Below are 22,181 nucleotides of genomic sequence, written 5' to 3'. Positions count from 1 at the left end.
TGAAGCACTGCTCTCAACTCATTTCCCGGGATGTATTGGAATAGAGAACAGTGACTGACAGCTCTTTCCTAGTCTCCCAGTTATGAGACCCCCTGCCGGTCTAATTACAGATAACAAAATAATTTGGGCTATCGACTCCTTTGCGAAGGTCAGGTCGGCCGGTCTCGATGGACTTTCGCCAGCAATGCTGCAAGCCAGCAAGCCCACGATTGTTCCGTGGCTATCGGGTATCTATTCGGCGTGCCTCGCATGGGGTAATATCCCCCCACTCTTTGGAGGACCTCGAAAGTCATTTTCCTGCCCAAGGCGGGTAAATGCAGTCATGTGGTTCCAAATGACTTCCGGCCTATCAGCCTAACCTCTTTCCTGCTAAAAACGTTATAAAAGCTACTTGATTTGCACATCAGAAGCAACTCAATGCATCTGTTGTCCCCAAATCAGCATGCGTACACAAAGGGCAAGTCCATTGAGACAGCTCTTCATGCTCTAGTGGCCTCCATCGAAAAAGCAGACCATTACAAAGAATATGCGCCAATAACGTCACTACGCTACGCTATTATGAAGGGCCTTACCTCAGTAAACACGGCTCCAGCTATCCACAGGTGGGTCAACTGCCTTCTTTGTGGCACTCCCCAGGGTGGGGTCCTCTCGCCTCTCCTTTGGAATTTGGTCGTAAGTAGCCTACTTCAAAAATTCACTAGACGGGCCCCCAAGTTAATTGCCTATGCCGACGACATAAGCATTTTGATAACTGGGAAATGCCCAACCACCCTTAGTTCCGTAATGGAACTTACTTTACGGGGAAGTCAAAGCATGGGCCGAATCAGCCGGGCTCAGCATTAACGCGGACAAAACGGACCTTATCCTCTTCACGAAGATGTATAAGGTACCTGCGTGGTACCCCCCAAAAATAGGCTGCACTATGCTAAAGCCGAGCCCAGCAGTAAAATACCTAGGTGTGGTCCTGGACAGCAAACTGTCATGGGAGCTCAATGTGTTAGAAATGGTGAAGAAGGCCACCGGAGCCTTGTACATGGCGAAAAAGATGCTTAGTTGCACTTGGGGCCTCTCTCCTAATCTAATGCGGTGGATATACATCTCAGTTGTTCGCCCTATCCTCATCTTCGGTGTTCTAGTGTGGTGGCAGGCCACAGAAAAAAGGACGTACCTATCCATCATGGAAAGGACACAGCGTCAAGCGCTACTGTGTATCACAGGCGCTCTCAGGTCGACGCCAACTAAAGCCCTCGAGGTAATAGCTGGTGTCGAACCGTTGAACCTATACGCGCAATCCATAGCCGCAAAATCGTCCCTACGGATTGCCGCAACAGGCAATCTGGGTCTGCTAGGCTATGGTCACAGCGCCATTGGTAGGGAGACTAGTAGAGACTTGGACTATACTATCTCCCTTACCAGTACTGACCATATTAACACAATATTCTTGGAACCGGAGCGCTGGCGGGAAGGGTTATGCATTCCCGAAGCCTTCAACCTCTTCACCGACGGCTCGAAGATGGACGATGGTGTCGGAGCGGCCGTATACTGCCCAGACCCGGTCTCCAAACAATCCTATAAACTCCCAGACCATTGCAGCATCTTCCAGGCGGAAGTTTTTGCCATTGGCAAGGCTGCCGAATTGGCTCGGGGTTTACAGCGTAATCACACCTCTATTAACATCTTTGTTGACAGCCAGGCTGCAATAAGATCAATGCACTCTGATGTGGTCAAGTCCAAAGTTGTCCTGGACAGCAGAAGAGCAATAGAGTCGCTGAACGTATCTGCGGTCGTGCGTATCTATTGGATCCCAAGCCACCAGGGCATCGATGGCAACGAGATCGCAGACACTCTCGCCAAAGAGGGAGTGGGGCTCGATGTCGGCAACATGTGCAATGTTCCGATATCCCTGCGAACTCTAGGCAGTGAAATTGAAGTGCGCTCTAGACTTCAGTGGGACGCGAGCTGGCGTAATGCCAACTCGTGCAAAACTGCAAGGCTGATGTGTGCCTCTACTAACAAAAACTTAACCAAATACGTCATGCAGCTTTCAAGGAAAGACTGCAGGCTAATGCTAGGCATTTTAACTGGTCACTGTCTCTGAGCTGTCCATGCTGTCAAGCTGGGTATCACGAACTGCGATCAGTGCAGGAAATGCAACGAGTCCGGTGTTAAGGAAACACTTGAGCATATTCTTTGTAGATACCCAGCGTTTTCCCGGCTCCGGATGAAATACCTTAATTCGCCGTGCCACAACGATCTTCGGGATGTTTCACGGCTACCTCCTAGGATGCTGCTGGCTTTTGCCAAAAACGCATCCATACTGTGCGACTTCTTAGACGATGATACGCTACCGGTACAGCTACGGACCTCCTTTGGTCTATGCTTTGCCCCGAACAGGGGCAGCCGGTTCCACCTAACCTAACCTAATATAATGGTGAATCTTACCGATTTATGCTGATAAGAGTAGTAAGAAAGCTAAAATAAATAAAAAAAAATGCCAATGTCCAAAATTGAGTTTATGCGGGTTTTTTTCGTTTTTAGTTTAAATCTCTTTGAACTCATCTGTATGATCATTGTTTTTGCTTAGGATTTATTAAGAATTAAATAATCAAAACAAAACAACACAAAACAAGTAAGAAAGCTACAGTCGATTGTACTCGACTGTGAGATACCCGCTACCCATTTTGAATAAAAAAAAAATATATTTTGCAGTATTTTTCTCAAAATATACAGATTATACTGCAAAAATAATAAAAATATACCAAATGGTACATTTGGTATATCGATATAGTACCGCATTCAAAATATACCATAGACGGCAAAATATACCAGATTGTTAGCCAAAGCAACTAAGACGCCTAGTAAGGAGGCGTTTTTGCCCATACAAAAGTATTTCTTTAATAACTTTGACAATTTTTATCTGATCGCAACCAAAATTATAACTACAATAGTAATTATTGTATATACCAAACTTTAGCTTTAAAATTACGCTTGTTATTCGATTTTTTTGATTTGCGGGGGAAGTAGGCGTGGCAAAAATTTGAAAAAAAAACTTGATCTGCGTGCAAACATAAAAAACAAATTATAGCTCTATCTCTTATAGTCTCTGAGATCTAGGTGTTAATACGGACAGACACACAGACGGACAGACGGACATGGCTAGATCGTCTCGGCTGTTGACGCTGATCAAGAATATATATGTATACTTTATAGGGCCGGAGATGCCTCCTTCTACCTGTTACATACATTACCTGCCGGCACAAAGTTATAATACCCTTCTACCCTATGGGTAGCGGGTATACAAAAATTTGGATTTTCTGGTGTGACTATGATTTTGTAAGTGACGAAAGTTGTGTCGTGAACATACACTCAATTTTGCTCGCCACTGTATTTTCTTTCCATCATATTGGAAAGAATTATTTACTTAATTTAATTTCCATAAATCACTAAATATATCATATGTATGAAACAACCTTTTCCAGCTTTTGTAAACAAGAATAAGAATTCTTATTGTTGGCGCATTTGAGGAATAATAATTAAGAGCATGAAGTATCAAAGAAGTAGTAAATGAAGTATCATGAAGTTGTTAGAATTAGGGCGAAGCGAGAGCGCAATAAAGCTTTCGTTTGTTGCTCTCTGAGCGAATTCGCCTCGCTTCGCCGCTCTAGTTAAGTTAGGCTTAATGTAACTTAGCATAGAATTATAAAGACAGTTGAAATTGAGAACTTATCAGAGCGTCATCATTTACTCCGTTTTCGTGTTCGTCGTCTAACAACAACAATTAGGTCCAGTCTCTTTGTTCTGGAATAAAGCGGAAAATATAATATCATAAAAACTCTTATGATTTTTCATGGCGCCCCCGGGTGGACACTAATTGTTGTTGAACGCGAGTGAATGATCTAAAACAGAAAACAAAACAAATTCGCGCCGGTCGCTAAATAAAATAAAATATAAACAAACAATTGACTTTGTGCCAGTGCTGTGATTCTACTTGTGTTGTGTTGTCATCGCTGGATTCTTTGCATCATCGCTGGAGGATACCCTGCAACTGCAGAAAACACACAGAGGAAAGTGGCTGGGATCATTAAAGATCGCCAATTCCAGGTATAGTGCGAAAAATTGGAAGCGAACAACTGAATTGGTTGCCAAGTTGCAAAATTCTAGTGACGCTTTCAATTCTTGGCACATACGTAATAGTAGAGCATTTGTTTTTTAAATTTTACATTTTAATTTAAAAAAAAAAAAAGTGAACCGCTTAGGCAGAATATTGTTTTTGTTTTCTAAGTGAAAGTGACTAGGGGAAATTCTTATTTCCATTGCATCGAACTTCTTCTCTTAGTTCGTTGCAATTTTCGCTTTCGTCGCCCCCCTTTGTCACCAGATTCGTAGCCGCTGTAAGTTGTGTGCTGTTGCTAAGCGCACATACGTATATACATACATATATGCCCGCAAGCCAACACTGCACCGGTGCATTTCGGCTCCGTGTTGTTGTTGCTTGCATTTTCGTTTTCGTTTCGCGCGCTTAGAAACAGCGCACATACACACATACATACATTAGCAAGCCAGCATCTGCACAGTGCATTGCGATCTGTAGTCTGTGTTGTTGCTTGCACTTTTCGTTGTCGCGCGCTTTGCAGCGCTCAGAAACTCGTTCCCCTACATTCGTTGGTTGAGCATATCAGTGCGATATCTCGTTTGCTCCCTCGAATTGTGTACTCCCCTATTATTGTCCGAGATAGCTTAGTGGTTGCTAGGACAATTCAAAAATAATAATAATATAAAAATATTGGGAGCAACAAGATTTATTTTGTATTTTATTTTTATATTTTTTTCGTCTCCTTTAATAAGTTAAACAAAAATGAATTCGAAAGAAACACTTGAAGGCTCTAAAAAGAAACTTGCTATTTGCGTAAAGAGTAGAATTCATGATCAAATTCTCGATGACACTGTCGGTCGAGATTTGACAGAGCTAGAGTGCAGGCTTGAGATGTTGTCGTCGCATATTGAAAATGCTCTCAAATATCAAAGCAGAATTGAGACATTTGACGAATATGACGAATACCGGTGCGAGTTAGAAGAGATTTGCATTACTGCAAAGGCAAGGCTGAAGGCGATGGTGAAATCGTTGACCGATACTTCATCCGCCAATATATCGATTCAGCCGATTGCCGCTCCTCGTACCCGTCTGCCTAAACTGTCATTGCCAAAGTTCACCGGAAAGTATTCCGAATTTAAAAATTTCATAAGCTTGTTTGAGACTCTTGTTGACAATGACCATTCAATTCCGCGCATTGAGAAATTCAATCATCTCATTTCTTGTCTCTCTGGTGAGGCTCTTGGAACGGTGAGAGCGTTTCAACTCACCGAGGACAACTATGAGAAAGCAATGGCGAGTTTGCAAAGAGTATATGACAATGATTGTCTGATATTTAATGAAAATATCTCTGCTCTTTTCAATTTTCCAAAGATTTCGCAGCCCTCCGCTTCAGCGTTGCGAAATTTGATTGACACTGTCTCTGCGATATACGGATCTTTGTTGTCGATAGGTGATGATAAGAAGATTGCAAATGCAATCCTTATTCATCTGGTCATGCACAAAGTTGATGCAATGACAAAGAAGAAGTAGGATGAGCATTCCATTATGGAGTGAGTGTGAAACTGTGTTTAATCGTCGATATCAGCACTTGTCAGCTGAGAATTCGACAAAGTCCGATAGTCAAGCCGTTTCCACTAAACAGCTTAATAAAAGCTCGTTTTCGTGTACGACGCTCAAAGATAAGATTGATCAAAAGACCCAAATATGCGTATATTGCAATTCCGAAGATCATTCCATCGTGACTTGCTCGATGTTTGCTGCCTTGGCAGTTAAACAGAGATTCGACTACGCGAAAACAACTGCATTATGCATAAATTGTCTTCGGAAGGGTCTCACTCTCGCCAAATGTCAGGCAAAAAAAAGTGTCGTGTGTGCAGCCGTTCACATCATACGTTGCTGCACATATATTCTGCGACTACAAATAGTAGAGCGTTACCACCCCCCGAGTCTCTCCGCTGTTGAGCCTGATCGTCCATCCACTTCTCATGCAATGCATGCGACCGTGTCGGATAAAGTGATCCTGGCCACAGCAGTCATCAAAATAAAGACGAATTCAGGCGATTTCGTCTTAGCCCGAGCTTTGCTGGACTCTGGGTCACAAATTAATTTTGTGACTGAGGAACTAGCTCAGCGGCTGCATTTGCGTAGAGAAGACTCGTGCATCAGCTTGCTTGGCATTGGTGAATCCAATTCTCAAGTTAAGAAAAAGATACACACTGTGGTGAAGTCACGAGTTGGCTGCAATGAATACGCGATCGATTTATGGATTCTCAAATCGATCTCAGGTTATCAGCCAGATCACACTGTAAATGTCAGTGGCTGGAAGATACCTGACAATATTCAGCTAGCGGATCCCTATTTCTTCAAACCGCAGAAAATTGATCTTCTTATCGGCGCTGAAACATTCTTTGACCTATTGTCCGTTGGCCAAATCAAGCAAGGTCCAGAGTGTCCAATCCTCCAAAAGACAAGCCTTGGGTGGATTGTCTCGGGGCGGTACACTCCTGGTGAAAAATCTCACCAGAAGATGACTGTCAATCTGAGCTATCAGGAAGAAAGTTTGAGCTCGATTGACAAGACCTTGCTCAAGTTTTGGACTGTCGAAGATGTGCGCTCTCCCTCCAAAGTCCTTTCCGCTGAACAACAAAGTTGTGAAGATCATTTCACAAATAATGTGAGTTGATTGCCGTCTGGTCGTTTTGAAGTAAAACTGCCGTTCAAATCAGATTCGCACCAGCTTGGGTGCTCATTTGAAGTTGCTAAACGGCGGTTTTTGTCGCTTGAAAAACGCTTAACTCGAGATTCCGAGTTAAAGCGAATGTACTTGGAATTTATGGAAGAATATGTAGAGATGGGCCACATGTCCGAAGTGAGTCACATCCTTCCAAGTACACCACACTATGTTATTCCGCACCAATGTGTATTACGGCCCCAAAGCGCTTCGACAAAGCTGAGGGTCGTATTTGATGCTTCGTGTCGCACTTCGACTTCTTATGGTCGGGCCAACCATTCAAGAAGAGCTGTTTTCGACTCTGCTTCGTTTTCGATTGCATAAATACGCATTAACGGCCGACATCAAAAAGATGTACCGCCAAGTTATGGTGCACGAGGCAGATCGAAACTATCAGCTCATAGTGTGGAGAAAAGATCCATCAGACTCGTTGAGATTATTCAGATTAAATACTGTAACATATGGCACTGCGCCAGCGCCATTCTTGGCCATACGGTGTTTGATCCAGCTGAGCGAGATTGCGAAATCCTCGCACCCCATGGCAGCTGAAGTTATCAGGCAAGACTTCAAAGTTGACGATATGTTGACTGGTGCCGCATGCGTCGAGGACGTGAAGACAATTAAGTCTGAAGTGTCGCAGATACTGCTAGGAGCAGGTTTTGAACTTGCGCAGTGGTTCTCGAATGCTCCTGGGTTCTCCGCATCAGACAGTACACCAAAGCCGATAACGATCTCCGAGACTGACGCAACCAAGACTCTAGGTGTGATTTGGTTGCCAAATGAAGACGTGTTCCAATTCCGGATTGACGATTCATTCATGGGTCTTAAAGCGACAAAACGGAACATTCTCTCGGTGACATCGCGGTTATTCGATCCGCTTGGGCTATTGAGTCCCTTAATTATAAAAGCAAAGATACTGCTTCAAGAGCTCTGGCTTCAAAAGTTGGAGTGGGACGAATCCATACCATTGGGTTTGGATACATCGTGGCAGCAATTGAAGTCAAATTTGACACAATTGCAGAACATAAAAGTGCCACGATATTTGTTCACAGAGTCTACGTCACCGATAGAGATACATGGCTTCGCTGACGCCTCAATAAGAGCGTATGGGGCGTGTATTTACGTTCGTACGCAAACTGCAGAAGGTTGTAAAGTATCATTACTAACCTCAAAATCAAAAGTAGCTCCCCTCAAGACTAAGACTCTTCCTAGACTTGAGTTGTGTGCAGCTCACCTTCTTGCAGAACTCTGCCACCGCAGCCGAAGGCTGATCCGATCTCCAATTGAACGGACGGTTCTTTGGTCAGATTCGGAAGTCACTCTTCATTGGATCCGGTCACATCCTTCCACTCTCGCGACATTCGTGTCGAATCGAGTGGCCGAGATTCAAGAGTGGTCAGAGAGCGTGGAATGGCGTCATGTTCCAACTAAGCAGAACCCCGCAGACATTGTATCGAGAGATTGCGATGTGACTGAACTGTGCGCGTCAATGTGGTTTAGTGGTCCGTCATTCTTGATGGAACCACACGACGCATGGCCAGTTAACCACCACTTCGTCTCTGAAGAGACGCGCAATTTGGAAGTGCGCAAAACAGCTGTTGGACTGACAGCTATAGTGGTAAAGTCAGATCTAGTGGACTCGATCGAAAGTTTTTCGTCGCACACAAGTCTGTTGAGAGTGTTCGCTTATGTGTTCCGCTTCATTCGAAGATGCAAAGACAAAACAGTTCAATTTGAACTTGTGCCAACGGCATCAGAACTGAAAGAAGAATTCAGTAAAATAGTAGAAGTAATGCAGGATTTCGAATTCAGAGACGATATAGAAAGGGTTCGTAAGAGTACACGTGTGAGCTCGAGTCTACAACGACTCAATCCTTTCATACATGAAGGATGAAGGATCTTGGTGTTCGTTTTCGTTGTTGCGAGTCGGGGGGCGACTGGTAAATGCTCCTATTTCGTATGATGCCAAGTTTCCACTCCTCTTGTCGAAGCGCTCACAATTTGCTCGCAGCTATGTGAGGTACCTACACTTGACCAACTGTCACGCTGGCCCAAGAGCACTCGTGAGCATTCTCAGAGAACGACTTTGGTTAGTCAATGCTCAAGAGCTTTGTCGTCAGACAGTACGATCATGCATCCGTTGCTTTAAATGCAAACCTCGGCTGCTTACGCAAATATTGGGAAATTTGCCTGCTGATCGACTCCGAGCGCTCCGCCCATTTTCAATTTGTTGCGTAGATTTTTGTGGCCCGGTTGAGACAACCTATAGGATTCGCGGAAAGCCGCCGTTCAAATCGTACATAGCTTTGTTCGTCTGTTTTGCGTCAAAAGCGGTTCACTTAGAAATTGTATCCGATCTGTCAACTAATGCATTTCTAATAGCTTTCCAAAGGTTTGTTGGTCGAAGAGGATGCCCGAGCCGAGTCCATTGCGACAACGCGACGAACTTCGTCGGAGCAAGTCGCCATCTGGAGGAGCTGAGGAGGCGAGTCGAGGCCGAGGAGAACGCAGTTCGCGACTTCGCATCAAGAAGCGGATGCGAATTTGCGTTCATACCGCCGAGGGCTCCTCACTTCGGAGGACTATGGGAGGCAGGTGTGAAGTCTGCAAAGCACCTACTCCTACGGACGGTGGGCAACGCCCTGCTCACGGCCGAGGAGCTGCAGACAGTGGTCGAGGCGGTGCTCAACTCCCGCCCGCTAGGAGCCGTAAGCAACGACCCCAACGACGGCGAGGCACTAACCCCAGGGCATCTACTGGTGGGCGGTCCACTGGTGGCACCGGCAGCATCGCGGACCCCGGACCAGGAGGGTCTGAGTTGCTTAAGGCGATGGCGAGCTGTCTCGTCGCTCAAGCGAGCGTTCTGGCAGCGATGTTCCCGGGAGTATGTGCTGGGCCTGCAGGCACGGGCCAAGTGGGACCAGTTGCAGCCGAATCTGCAAGTCGGAGAGCTCGTCGTCGTCGCAGAAGACAACCAGCCGCCGATGCAGTGGATGGTGGGTCGAGTCGAGGCGGTGTACCCAGGAGCGGACGGGGCGGTGCGCGTCGCAGACGTGCGAACTAGCTCAGGAGGGCTATACAAACGGCCAGTACACAAATTGGCGCCTCTGCCAATCGTATGAAGGCACAGCCGTTCATCGGGGCCGGTGTTGGCGCATTTGAGGAATAATAATTAAGAGCATGAAGTATCAAAGAAGTAGTAAATGAAGTATCATGAAGTTGTTAGAATTAGGGCGAAGCGAGAGCGCAATAAAGCTTTCGTTTGTTGCTCTCTGAGCGAATTCGCCTCGCTTCGCCGCTCTAGTTAAGTTAGGCTTAATGTAACTTAGCATAGAATTATAAAGACAGTTGAAATTGAGAACTTATCAGCGCGTCATCATTTACTCCGTTTTCGTGTTCGTCGTCTAACAACAACAATTAGGTCCAGTCTCTTTGTTCTGGAATAAAGCGGAAAATATAATATCATAAAAACTCTTATGATTTTTCACTTATATAAAACTGGATTTGGTATGTGTATTAATATTTATGTTATTAACTATTTTTTTGTGTTTAGGCCATTGTTCCTTGGATTCAGCTAATCATGCTGCTCCGTTCTACCATATTTCACAATCTCTAAATTGATAGTGTCAAATGCCTCTAAGAGTAATTAGTACATAATAAACTATAGAAAAATGTAAAGGATTATATATTTTTTTTTTTTAATCTTGGTTTGTTTTTATTGGATCTTCTCTTTATGAGTCTAACAATAAGGTTGCAAAACTTAAAATAATACAAAATCTAACAGTTTGATTTGAACTGAATAGAGACTACGTGGTCCTAATAATTAGCGCTGGATTGGAAGGTCGTTGCGGCGAAGACGAGAACTGCTGGAAACTCGCGTGAGGGCTCTTGCGAGATGATTTGGATGTCTGTCGTAGTACTTTGTTATGGTTTGTGCTTTCTCTTCTCTGACAAGTGGTATGTGAAATTCCTTGTGAATGTTTTCATTCCGAACGTACCACTGTGCCCCGGTGATGGTTCTGAGAATTTTTGATTGAGTTCGTTGCATTATATCCACACTGCTGTTACTGGCATTCCCCCACAACTGAGAGCCGTACATCCAGATTGGTTTCAAAACGGTGTTATATAGAAGTACCTTGTAGTCCAAGCTAATGGGCGAGCGGCTATTGATAAGCCAGTGGAGACTGTTGGCTTTGAGCTTTAAATGTGTTCTTTTGGCTTCAACGTGGCTACGCCAAGTAAGCCGTCTATCAAGGTGTACGCCAAGATTTGTTACTACCTTTGCTATCGGAACCACTGTGTTGTTTAAAATAAGTGGAGGGCAGTCTTGCCTGTTTAGAGTAAACGTTACGTGTTTGCATTTTTGTTCGTTAACTTTGATTCGCCAGTCGGATAGCCATTTCTCCACTGCCACCAGGTGTATAGCAAGTTGTGCCGTTGCTTGCATGGGGCATCTCGAGCGGCTTAGGATCACTTTGTCATCAGCAAAAGTGGATGTGGTTAGTTTCCTGCTTATATTTAATACAATAAATTATTTTTACCAGACTATGCCAATTAATAATAAGGCACTTTCTAATTGCACTTTATACTTCAGTTCCGTTATCATTGTTAACGCACTCCTTGTCTGCCTACAACACGTGATGAGCGCCCGTATAAGCTAGATTTTTAAAAAAATAAGCTAGAATAGGCCAAAGAAAAAAGAATATATATGGCAAAAATTATTCGGGGTTATATTTATGAAGAGGTCCGGAAGAAATAACATCAATTGAAAGGTTGTTGATGAACTTACAAAATAGTTTTTTGTATGTGTGAACAATTATCTAATTAAATATCTTATTATTGCCCATTGTAAAATGTGCTTCTTCGATTGCGCGAAAAAATTGTTTATGCATATGTATGTATGTATGTATGTACATACATACATATATCACTTTTGGCATTTTAGCAAACGCTTTATTTAATTTCGCAACTCCAAATCATTGATGGTAACACTTCAGACAACTTATCGATCTTCGACGACACTATCGATTAGATTAAATTCACGATCATATGAAAGTTTCATAATGAAACGCACAATACCATCGGCAAAAAAAGAACGAGCTCTTACAAATCAAACTGGCAACATTGGATTACAAGCAATAGCACTATTTAATAATTCTGTTTATTTCAAAGTATGACTTTCGTTATGTTACTTCTAACATAAACGTTGCAAACAATTTATTATAAATAAAATCTGTACAATCTCTGCCATTTAAAATTTCGTTTTTCCTCTGTCCCCTCTGTCCCCTATTTCTAAAAAAGCTTCTATAGATTTTCTTCTCTTACAATTAATTAACTTTGACAGTAGCTGAATCGCACATATGTAGCTTTATCTTCAGATTTACTTTTCCAGTTTGCAATTACAACCAAGATCTTTATTTTACAAAACACAAACAACCGCTGCATAAGCGTGTTATGGGTATACTTAAACTCTTCTTTAATTGCATCCCATTTTTCCTTTTGCCTAACATAAATATTTATTGTTTTCTTCATCAATGTCCTCCACACCATCTATTAAAAATGCTTCAATTCTTGGACTTTTTGACTATTCTTAACCTAAAGTGCACTTTGTGTAATTCTTTTTTAACCCATTTTATAAGCCGTCCATATAAAAATTATTAATTATTTAGGGGTGCCACAGAAAACACAGTGATTTAAAAACACTGACTATTTTGCCAGTGATTTTGCTAAAAACTATAATGTAACCTCACTTTTATGAAAAAAATGTCATTGATTCAATTGAATATGTGAATAAACTGTGTTTAAAGAATAAAATAATATATGGAGTAAATTATTAAATACATTATTGTAAATCACTAGTCGCCAAAAACACTTAAGTGTTTTGACGCTGATTTTGATTTACAGTGATGTCACATTTTGGCATCACTGTTACACGTTAAATGTAACATTTGGGCAGCTACCTGGTCTTAATGGAAAAGTTATTTGGATGGATTTCAGACAGTTGATTCTAATTTTATATCTAAGGAACCAGCTTTCGATTAGGTTTAGCTCACCCTGCAGGAGTTTGGAAACTTCATTGCTAGATGTACTTGAGGCCAAAACGTCTGTATCATCAGCTTATGTAGCAATATTGCAGTTGTTTGTAACTGGCATGTCGGCCATATATAGGGTTTAGAGAATTGGTCCTAATACGCTTCCTTGAGGGACTCCTGCGTTAATGAGAAGTAGATGTATCGTTTTTCTAGATACTAGACAAAACAAATAAAGTTGATCAAGCCATTATTATTATTTGACCGGTAGCCGGCAGGAGCATAGATCAATAGAGGTCAGCACAGTGAAGAATAGTTCATCCGGAACCTGGATAGCGCAGGACATTCTAGTCTTTCATTGAATTTCTCGTTGCATTTCCTGCACTGATCTTTCTGGGATCAAATACATAGATGCGCATGACCGCAGTTGCGATCAGCAACTATATTGCTCTTATGCTTTCCAGGACTACCTTGGATTTTAACACAATGGAGTACATCTTATGGCAGTTTGGTTGTCAACAAAGATGTTAATGGAATTGTGAATGGAACTTGTACCCTCGGCACTTCTTCAAATTTACCTATGGTGAAGACTTTCACTTTAAGGATGCTGCAATGATCGGGGACAGTAAGCTGTCGCACCCAAGCCCCCATAATCTTCCAGCCATTGATGAAAATGTTGAGGGCATAAGAGAGGCTTAGGTAGTGTTAATGTGGTCGGTACAGATGAAAGGGATAGTAAAATCAGTGGCTATACTTGGCTCTTTGGCTATGGTCACAGCGCCATAGCCTATCAGTCCGAGATTGCCTCCGGCCGCAATTTTACGAAACTAAGTGTGGATGGACACTTGCCAGTTATTAAAATGCTTATGTAATCGGCATTCAACCCTGGCAGCCCGTCCAATGAACGTCTGAAGCAGGCTATTCACAACCAGATTCCAAACGAAAAGCAAGAAGCAACCAGATTCCAGAGAAGAGTATCACCACGCACTATAATTATGTAATGATAAAATCGCCTCATGTAGCTACCACCCACGTGTCGCACAATACAGTTGACCCATCGATGGATTACTCGAGCCGTGTTGACGGACAAAAGAGCCTTCATAATAGCGTCTGTGGAAACTGTATTAGAGGTGCTTGAAAAGAATATGTATTAAATTAATAGCTAACAATATATTAGTCATATAAAAAGATTTCACTTCAAATTGTTTTTACAGAAACAATTATGAATTTTTATTCTTAATAACTATTTTTATATCCGCTACTCATAGAATAGAAGGGTATTATAACTTTCTATCGGCAGGAAATGTTTGAATAAGCCATAAGGAGGCATCTCCAATCCTTTAAAGTATACATATTCTTGATCAACAACAGCCGAGACAATCTAGCCATGTAAGTTATCACCCAGCTCATATAACAAATCTTATTGGAAATATAAACACTTTCAATTTCTCACTTCAGCATATTCAGCATATTTCCAATTAGTCCAATTCCAATTGCGCAGTCATTTTTGATGTAAACAATTATGCCTTAGCATAAACACAATTAACGTAAAGCCCAGATCATAATGCGCAAACCTAAATGTAAACTCAACAGCGAATGCTGACATGTCAAAACGCAATTGTAAACACAGTTGCATTTCACACTTCGATCTTTGATTTCATCATCCGTTTTGTAAACATAAAGAAGCTTTGTCCCATCTTAGCTGACTTGCAGCATAAGTCCACTTTTGTACTTTAGTTCTAATTTGATATCCGAATAAAGCGGAAGCTTGCAGCTCCCAACAAAAAAAATATATTTTTTCTATTCAGTACAACTGAACGCCCGAACGTGGGACTCGTGTTAAAACATACAAAAAAGGATCCGTAACTAAATCCTTTGTATCGCGAGGCAAAAAAAGAATCCGTTGTCGGTATCAAAAGTAACCAATAATATAAAACGTTACTCGAACTCAAAAACTCAAAACTATCGTGAGCATAAAAAATTTTCCTACAGCTGGAAAAACCGTGTGTTCCGAAACTCAAAACAAGTGACGAAGTTACTTGAACTCAAATCATAGTGAGCATCAATGTTCCGAAAACAAAACAAGTGACGAAGTTACTTAAGCACAAATTATAGTGAGCATCAATGTTCCGAAAATAAAACAAGTGACGAAGTTACTTAAGCACAAATCATAGTGAGCATCAAAAAAATTTCCTATAGCTGGAAAAACTGTGTGTTCCGAAAACGAAACAAGTGCTAAACAACACAAGTTAACAAGAGCATTAAAAATTTCCTTTAAATTGGAAAAGACGTGTGTTCGAAAACTCAAACATGTGAGAGTGATCATCCAAAAAAAGAAAACATCAAATAAGTTATGTGAACATAACGCAGTATATTTGAAAAAAATACACGAAATAAAAAAGTTTTCAAAGTTGTCATCTTATTTTTCTAATTGAAAATAAAAAAACAACTGTATCAAAATCATCCAAAAGAAGGAGGTCCAAAATCAACCAACCTCTGACGGAAGCCAACCTCTGACGGGAGCCAAGTGAGCTTCAGTTATTTTTAATTGTCTATAAGTAAAATAAATCATTAAACCCTGGACGAATTGATAAGTGATTTTGAAAAATTAAACATGGCTGTAAACAATAATTTGACGGCAGGTTTTGTTAATAAATTAATAGCCAATCAAACCAAGGCTCTTCAAGAACAAATTGCAGAGTTAAAATTGCAACTTTCGACTAACACAAATACAGTAGAAGAATATACGTTCGTTCGTTGTGACGAATCTTTCGATGTTGTCAAATCTGTTCCCGAGTTTTCGGGAAATTTTAACCATTATGTCAGTTGGCGTGAATCCGCCACTGGTGCAATGAAAATGTATAAGGAAAATAGTAGAAGATACGTAGGCGCGCTTACTATCCTAAGAAACAAAGTGACAGGGAAAGCGAATGACACCTTAACGAATCATGGTACAGTCTTAAATTTAGAAGCCATCTTATCTAGATTGGATTTCGCTTATAGCGCTAAACGTCCAATTTATATAATTAAACAAGAATTGAGTGTTCTAAGGCAAGGCAGAATGACCGTGCTAGAATACTACAATTTGGTTAATAAAAAACTCACCTTACTGGTGAATAAAACAATCATGACATATGGCAACAATGCCAATGTCATAACTGAAATGAACAAAAAGAATAGAGATAACGCTTTGCGGATCTTTATCACTGGTTTAAACGGTTCTTTGTCAGAAATTCTGTTTTCTCTCAAGCCCGAAAACTTACCTAATGCTTTGGCAAAAGCCCAAGAGCTAGAGGCAATCCATCAAAGAGCAAACTTTGCTTACAATTATTATGCAAATACAGTGCAAAATTATAATAACTCGGATTCAAAGGTTCAGGAAAAGAAATCTGAAACTGTGAATCAAAATAACAAAAAGTTTAACAATCATAACGGAAAAAACAATAAACAAACAATCTCCGTTTTAATCGAGCAGTGAATAACCAAAATCAAAATCCGATACAAGGTAATAACCAGAACCAATGGAAATAGATCCATCGATTCAAATTCAAAATAAACCTTATAATCAAAATCATTCACATCCTATGAAACGCGATCCTGCTTCTGTTTCTGTACAACAAGCAAATAAAGTAATGCGTATCAATAACCTTGATGAGGACCATTTTTTAGAAGAACAGGGGGACAACTCCCATTCATCTTCAGAATAGATAAGAAAGAAAATAAAAACCTAAAAATACTAATTGATACAGGAGCAACTGCTTGCTATATCAAAAGAGGTATATATAATAACGGTGAAGAATTAGCAATTAAGAAAAGAGTTAGAACAGTAAATGGCTTTAGCCTTATTACGCATTTCCATAATATAAATATTTTCGGCAAACGCCACAGATTTTACGAAATAGAAAACCTGTGTGGTGACCTACTGGTCGGCTACAATCTATTAAAAAGTATTAATGCTATAATAGATCTTTCTAAGAGAAATCTATATTATAACAACAAAATTGAAAAAATAAATGACGAAATAAATGCTCAAGAGACATTAGGCAATCTGCAAAGTTCAGATGAGTCTTTTGACATTGTTCAAAATAAAGCGAGGAAAACTTTTTCCTTATTCCAAGTGTCTGATCATGAATCATCGTCATCAAGTGACGCTGATGATCAACTCAAAACAAATCGCATTAAAAAGAAAGTCAAAAAGAGCAGACGTTCAAATACGTCGGTATCCTCAAAGACAACAGAAAACAAACCAAGCCATTCATCTAATGAAATAAATGAAATGGAAAACTTGGACAATCTGGAACAACAAATTGTTCAAGACATAATAACAAAGCATTCTAAAATTCAAACGTGTTTTCCTTTTAGAACAGATATTAAAGGAGAAATAAGAACGTTGAATGATGATGCAATATACTGTAAACAATATCCTTATCCGCATTCAGTTAACAATTTTGTTAACAAGGAAATTAATAGGATGTTAGCAGAAAACATAATAAGACCTAGTAAAAGTCCCTACAATTCTCCAGTATGGGTAGTAGGAAAGAAAGGCTTTAACGAAGACGGTACTCCAAAAAATCGGTTAGTAATCGATTTCAAAAAACTGAACAATAATACCATTCCGGACAGGTATCCAATGCCTGATCCTACAGTAATATTATCTAACCTTGGAAAAGCACGATTCTTTTCAACAATATCCAATGCCTGATCCTACAGTAATATTATCTAACCTTGGAAAAGCACGATTCTTTTCAACAATAGATTTAGAATCAGGTTTTCATCAAATACTGATGAAAAACGAAGACATTGAAAAAACAGCATTTTCCATTAACAATGGAAAATATGAATTTCTCCGATTACCATTCGGATTAACAAATGCACCAAGAATCTTTCAGAGAGCAATGGATAATATCTTACGAGATAAAATCGGCAAAACATGTCACATTTACATAGACGACATAATAGTGTTTTCAGAAACCGCTAAACAACATTCAGATGATTTACAAGAAATTATTGAAATCTTATTCAATGCAAACATGAAAATTTCATTAGAGAAATCTAAATTTTTCCGGAAAGAAATAGAATTTCTTGGATATATAGTATCCCACAAAATTATAAAAACAGACCCTCAAAAGGTCAAAACAATAGTAGATTTTCCTCCGCCTAACAATATAAGAGAACTACGAGGTTTCTTAGGACTTACCGGATATTACAGGAAATTTGTAAACAACTATGCAGCCATAGCGAAACCATTAACCAAATACTTACAAGGTCATAATGGAAAAGTTACAAAGCATATCTCAAGGAAAACAGAAATAACACTTGATGAAGAATCAATACAAGCCTTTCAAAACTTGAAATCCCAGTTAATCACAAAAGTTGAATTAACACAGCCAGATTATTCAAAGAAATTTGTCCTTACAACAGACGCATCCGATTTTGCCATAGGAGCCGTACTTTCCCAAGATAATAATCCAATTACCTTCATTTCCAAAACTTTGAATAAAACAGAAAGAAATTATGCAACCAACGAAAGGGAATTATATGCCATTGTGTGGGCATTAAAAAATCTCAGAAATTACTTGTACGGAGTAACCAATCTAAAAATCCATACAGATCATCAACCTCTTTCTTTCGCAGTATCTGCACGTAATCCTAATTCAAAAATGAAAAGATGGCATGCATTTATTGAAGAATTCTCTCCTAAAATATTTTATAAACCAGGAGCAACAAACGTCGTTGCAGACGCTTTTCAAGAGTTATTATAAACCAAATAAGTAACGAAAACATTGAGGAGTTGTCCGATATTGAAACAATACATTCCGCTGACAGCAGTAATCAAATTATAATTGAGGAAACTAATAAACCTTTAAACCAATTCAAACAACAATTGCTTATTGCAAAAAATAGATTCACAATCCATGAGAAATACGAAGTATTTAATAAAACAAGGCACATTATAGTGTACGATACTACTATCGTGAGCATAAAAAATTTTCCTACAGCTGGAAAAACCGTGTGTTCCGAAACTCAAAACAAGTGACGAAGTTACTTGAACTCAAATCATAGTGAGCATCAATGTTCCGAAAACAAAACAAGTGACGAAGTTACTTAAGCACAAATTATAGTGAGCATCAATGTTCCGAAAATAAAACAAGTGACGAAGTTACTTAAGCACAAATCATAGTGAGCATCAAAAAAATTTCCTATAGCTGGAAAAACTGTGTGTTCCGAAAACGAAACAAGTGCTAAACAACACAAGTTAACAAGAGCATTAAAAATTTCCTTTAAATTGGAAAAGACGTGTGTTCGAAAACTCAAACATGTGAGAGTGATCATCCAAAAAAAGAAAACATCAAATAAGTTATGTGAACATAACGCAGTATATTTGAAAAAAATACACGAAATAAAAAAGTTTTCAAAGTTGTCATCTTATTTTTCTAACTGAAAATAAAAAAACAACTGTATCAAAATCATCCAAAAGAAGGAGGTCCAAAATCAACCAACCTCTGACGGGAGCCAAGTGAGCTTCAGTTATTTTTAATTGTCTATAAGTAAAATAAATCATTAAACCCTGGACGAATTGATAAGTGATTTTGAAAAATTAAACATGGCTGTAAACAATAATTTGACGGCAGATCTTGTAACTGAAATGAACAAAAAGAATAGAGATAACGCTTTGCGGATCTTTATCACTGGTTTAAACGGTTCTTTGTCAGAAATTCTGTTTTCTCTCAAGCCCGAAAACTTACCTAATGCTTTGGCAAAAGCCCAAGAGCTAGAGGCAAACCATCAAAGAGCAAACTTTGCTTACAATTATTATGCAAATACAGTGCAAAATTATAATAACTCGGATTCAAAGGTTCAGGAAAAGAAATCTGAAACTGTGAATCAAAATAACAAAAAGTTTAACAATCATAACGGAAAAAACAATAAACAAACAATCTCCGTTTTAATCGAGCAGTGAATAACCAAAATCAAAATCCGATACAAGGTAATAACCAGAACCAATGGAAATAGATCCATCGATTCAAATTCAAAATAAGCCTTATAATCAAAATCATTCACATCCTATGAAACGCGATCATGCTTCTGTTTCTGTACAACAAGCAAATAAAGTAATGCGTATCAATAACCTTGATGAGGACCATTTTTTAGAAGAACAGGGGGACAACTCCCATTCATCTTCAGAATAGATAAGAAAGAAAATAAAAACCTAAAAATACTAATTGATACTGGAGCAACTGCTTGCTATATCAAAAGAGGTATATATAATAACGGTGAAGAATTAGCAATTAAGAAAAGAGTTAGAACAGTAAATGGCTTTAGCCTTATTACGCATTTCCATAATATAAATATTTTCGGCAAACGCCACAGATTTTACGAAATAGAAAACCTGTGTGGTGACCTACTGGTCGGCTACAATCTATTAAAAGTATTAATGCTATAATAGATCTTTCTAAGGGAAATCTATATTATAACAACAAAATTGAAAAAATAAATGACGAAATAAATGCTCAAGAGACATTAGGCAATCTGCAAAGTTCAGATGAGTCTTTTGACATTGTTCAAAATAAAGCAAGGAAAACTTTTTCCTTATTCCAAGTGTCTGATCATGAATCATCGTCATCAAGTGACGCTGATGATCAACTCAAAACAAAACGCATTAAAAAGAAAGTCAAAAGAGCAGACGTTCAAATACGTCGGTATCCTCAAAGACAACAGAAAACAAACCAAGCCATTCATCTAATGAAATAAATGAAATGGAAAACTTGGACAATCTGGAACAACAAATTGTTCAAGACATAATAACAAAGCATTCTAAAATTCAAACGTGTTTTCCCTTTAGAACAGATATTAAAGGAGAAATAAGAACGTTGAATGATGATGCAATATACTGTAAACAATATCCTTATCCGCATTCAGTTAACAATTTTGTTAACAAGGAAATTAATAGGATGTTAGCAGAAAACATAATAAGACCTAGTAAAAGTCCCTACAATTCTCCAGTATGGGTAGTAGGAAAGAAAGGCTTTAACGAAGACGGTACTCCAAAAAAATCGGTTAGTAATCGATTTCAAAAAACTGAACGATAATACCATTCCGGACAGGTATCCAATGCCTGATCCTACAGTAATATTATCTAACCTTGGAAAAGCACGATTCTTTTCAACAATAGATTTAGAATCAGGTTTTCATCAAATACTGATGAAAAACGAAGACATTGAAAAAAACAGCATTTTCCATTAACAATGGAAAATATGAATTTCTCCGATTACCATTCGGATTAACAAATGCACAAAGAATCTTTCAGAGAGCAATGGATAATATCTTACGAGATAAAATCGGCAAAACATGTCGCATTTACATAGACGACATAATAGTGTTTTCAGAAACCGCTAAACAACATTCAGATGATTTACAAGAAATTATTGAAATCTTATTCAATGCAAACATGAAAATTTCATTAGAGAAATCTAAATTTTTCCGGAAAGAAATAGAATTTCTTGGATATATAGTATCCCACACAATTATAAAAACAGACCCTCAAAAGGTCAAAACAATAGTAGATTTTCCTCCGCCTAACAATATAAGAGAACTACGAGGTTTCTTAGGACTTACCGGATATTACAGGAAATTTGTAAACAACTATGCAGCCATAGCTAAACCATTAACCAAATACTTACAAGGTCATAATGGAAAAGTTACAAAGCATATCTCAAGGAAAACAGAAATAACACTTGATGAAGAAGCAATAAAAGCCTTTCAAAACTTGAAATCCCAGTTAATCACAAAAGTTGAATTAACACAGCCAGATTATTCAAAGAAATTTGTCCTTACAACAGACGCATCCGATTTTGCCATAGGAGCCGTACTTTCCCAAGATAATAAACCAATTACCTTCATTTCCAAAACTTTGAATAAAACAGAAAGAAATTATGCAACCAACGAAAGGGAATTATATGCCATTGTGTGGGCATTAAAAAATCTCAGAAATTACTTGTACGGAGTAACCAATCTAGAAATCCATACAGATCATCAACCTCTTTCTTTCGCAGTATCTGCACGTAATCCTAATTCAAAAATGAAAAGATGGCATGCATTTATTGAAGAATTCTCTCCTAAAATATTTTATAAACCAGGAGCAACAAACGTCGTTGCAGACGCTTTTTCAAGAGTTATTATAAACCAAATAAGTAACGAAAACATTGAGGAGTTGTCCGATATTGAAACAGTACATTCCGCTGACAGCAGTAATCAAATTATAATTGAGGAAACTAATAAACCTTTAAACCAATTCAAACAACAATTGCTTATTGCAAAAAATAGATTC

At 39.2% G+C, this 22,181-nt stretch overlaps 1 protein-coding gene across 1 annotated transcript; it reads left to right on the top strand.

Moving 5' to 3' along the window:
- The first annotated feature begins 6,083 nt into the window (after positions 1-6,083).
- LOC133836636 (uncharacterized) lies at positions 6,084-6,776 on the top strand. The gene has a single exon (XM_062267227.1). The coding sequence runs from the start codon at positions 6,084-6,086 to the stop codon at positions 6,774-6,776; it is 693 nt and encodes a 230-aa protein (XP_062123211.1).
- Positions 6,777-22,181: the final 15,405 nt, after the last annotated feature.

The sequence above is a fragment of the Drosophila sulfurigaster genome, chromosome 2R (assembly GCF_023558435.1).
Source record: "Drosophila sulfurigaster albostrigata strain 15112-1811.04 chromosome 2R, ASM2355843v2, whole genome shotgun sequence".
Lineage (NCBI taxonomy): Eukaryota > Metazoa > Arthropoda > Insecta > Diptera > Drosophilidae > Drosophila > Drosophila sulfurigaster.
Note: the sequence above shows the minus strand (reverse complement) of the source record. Positions and strands in the feature narration are given on the sequence as shown.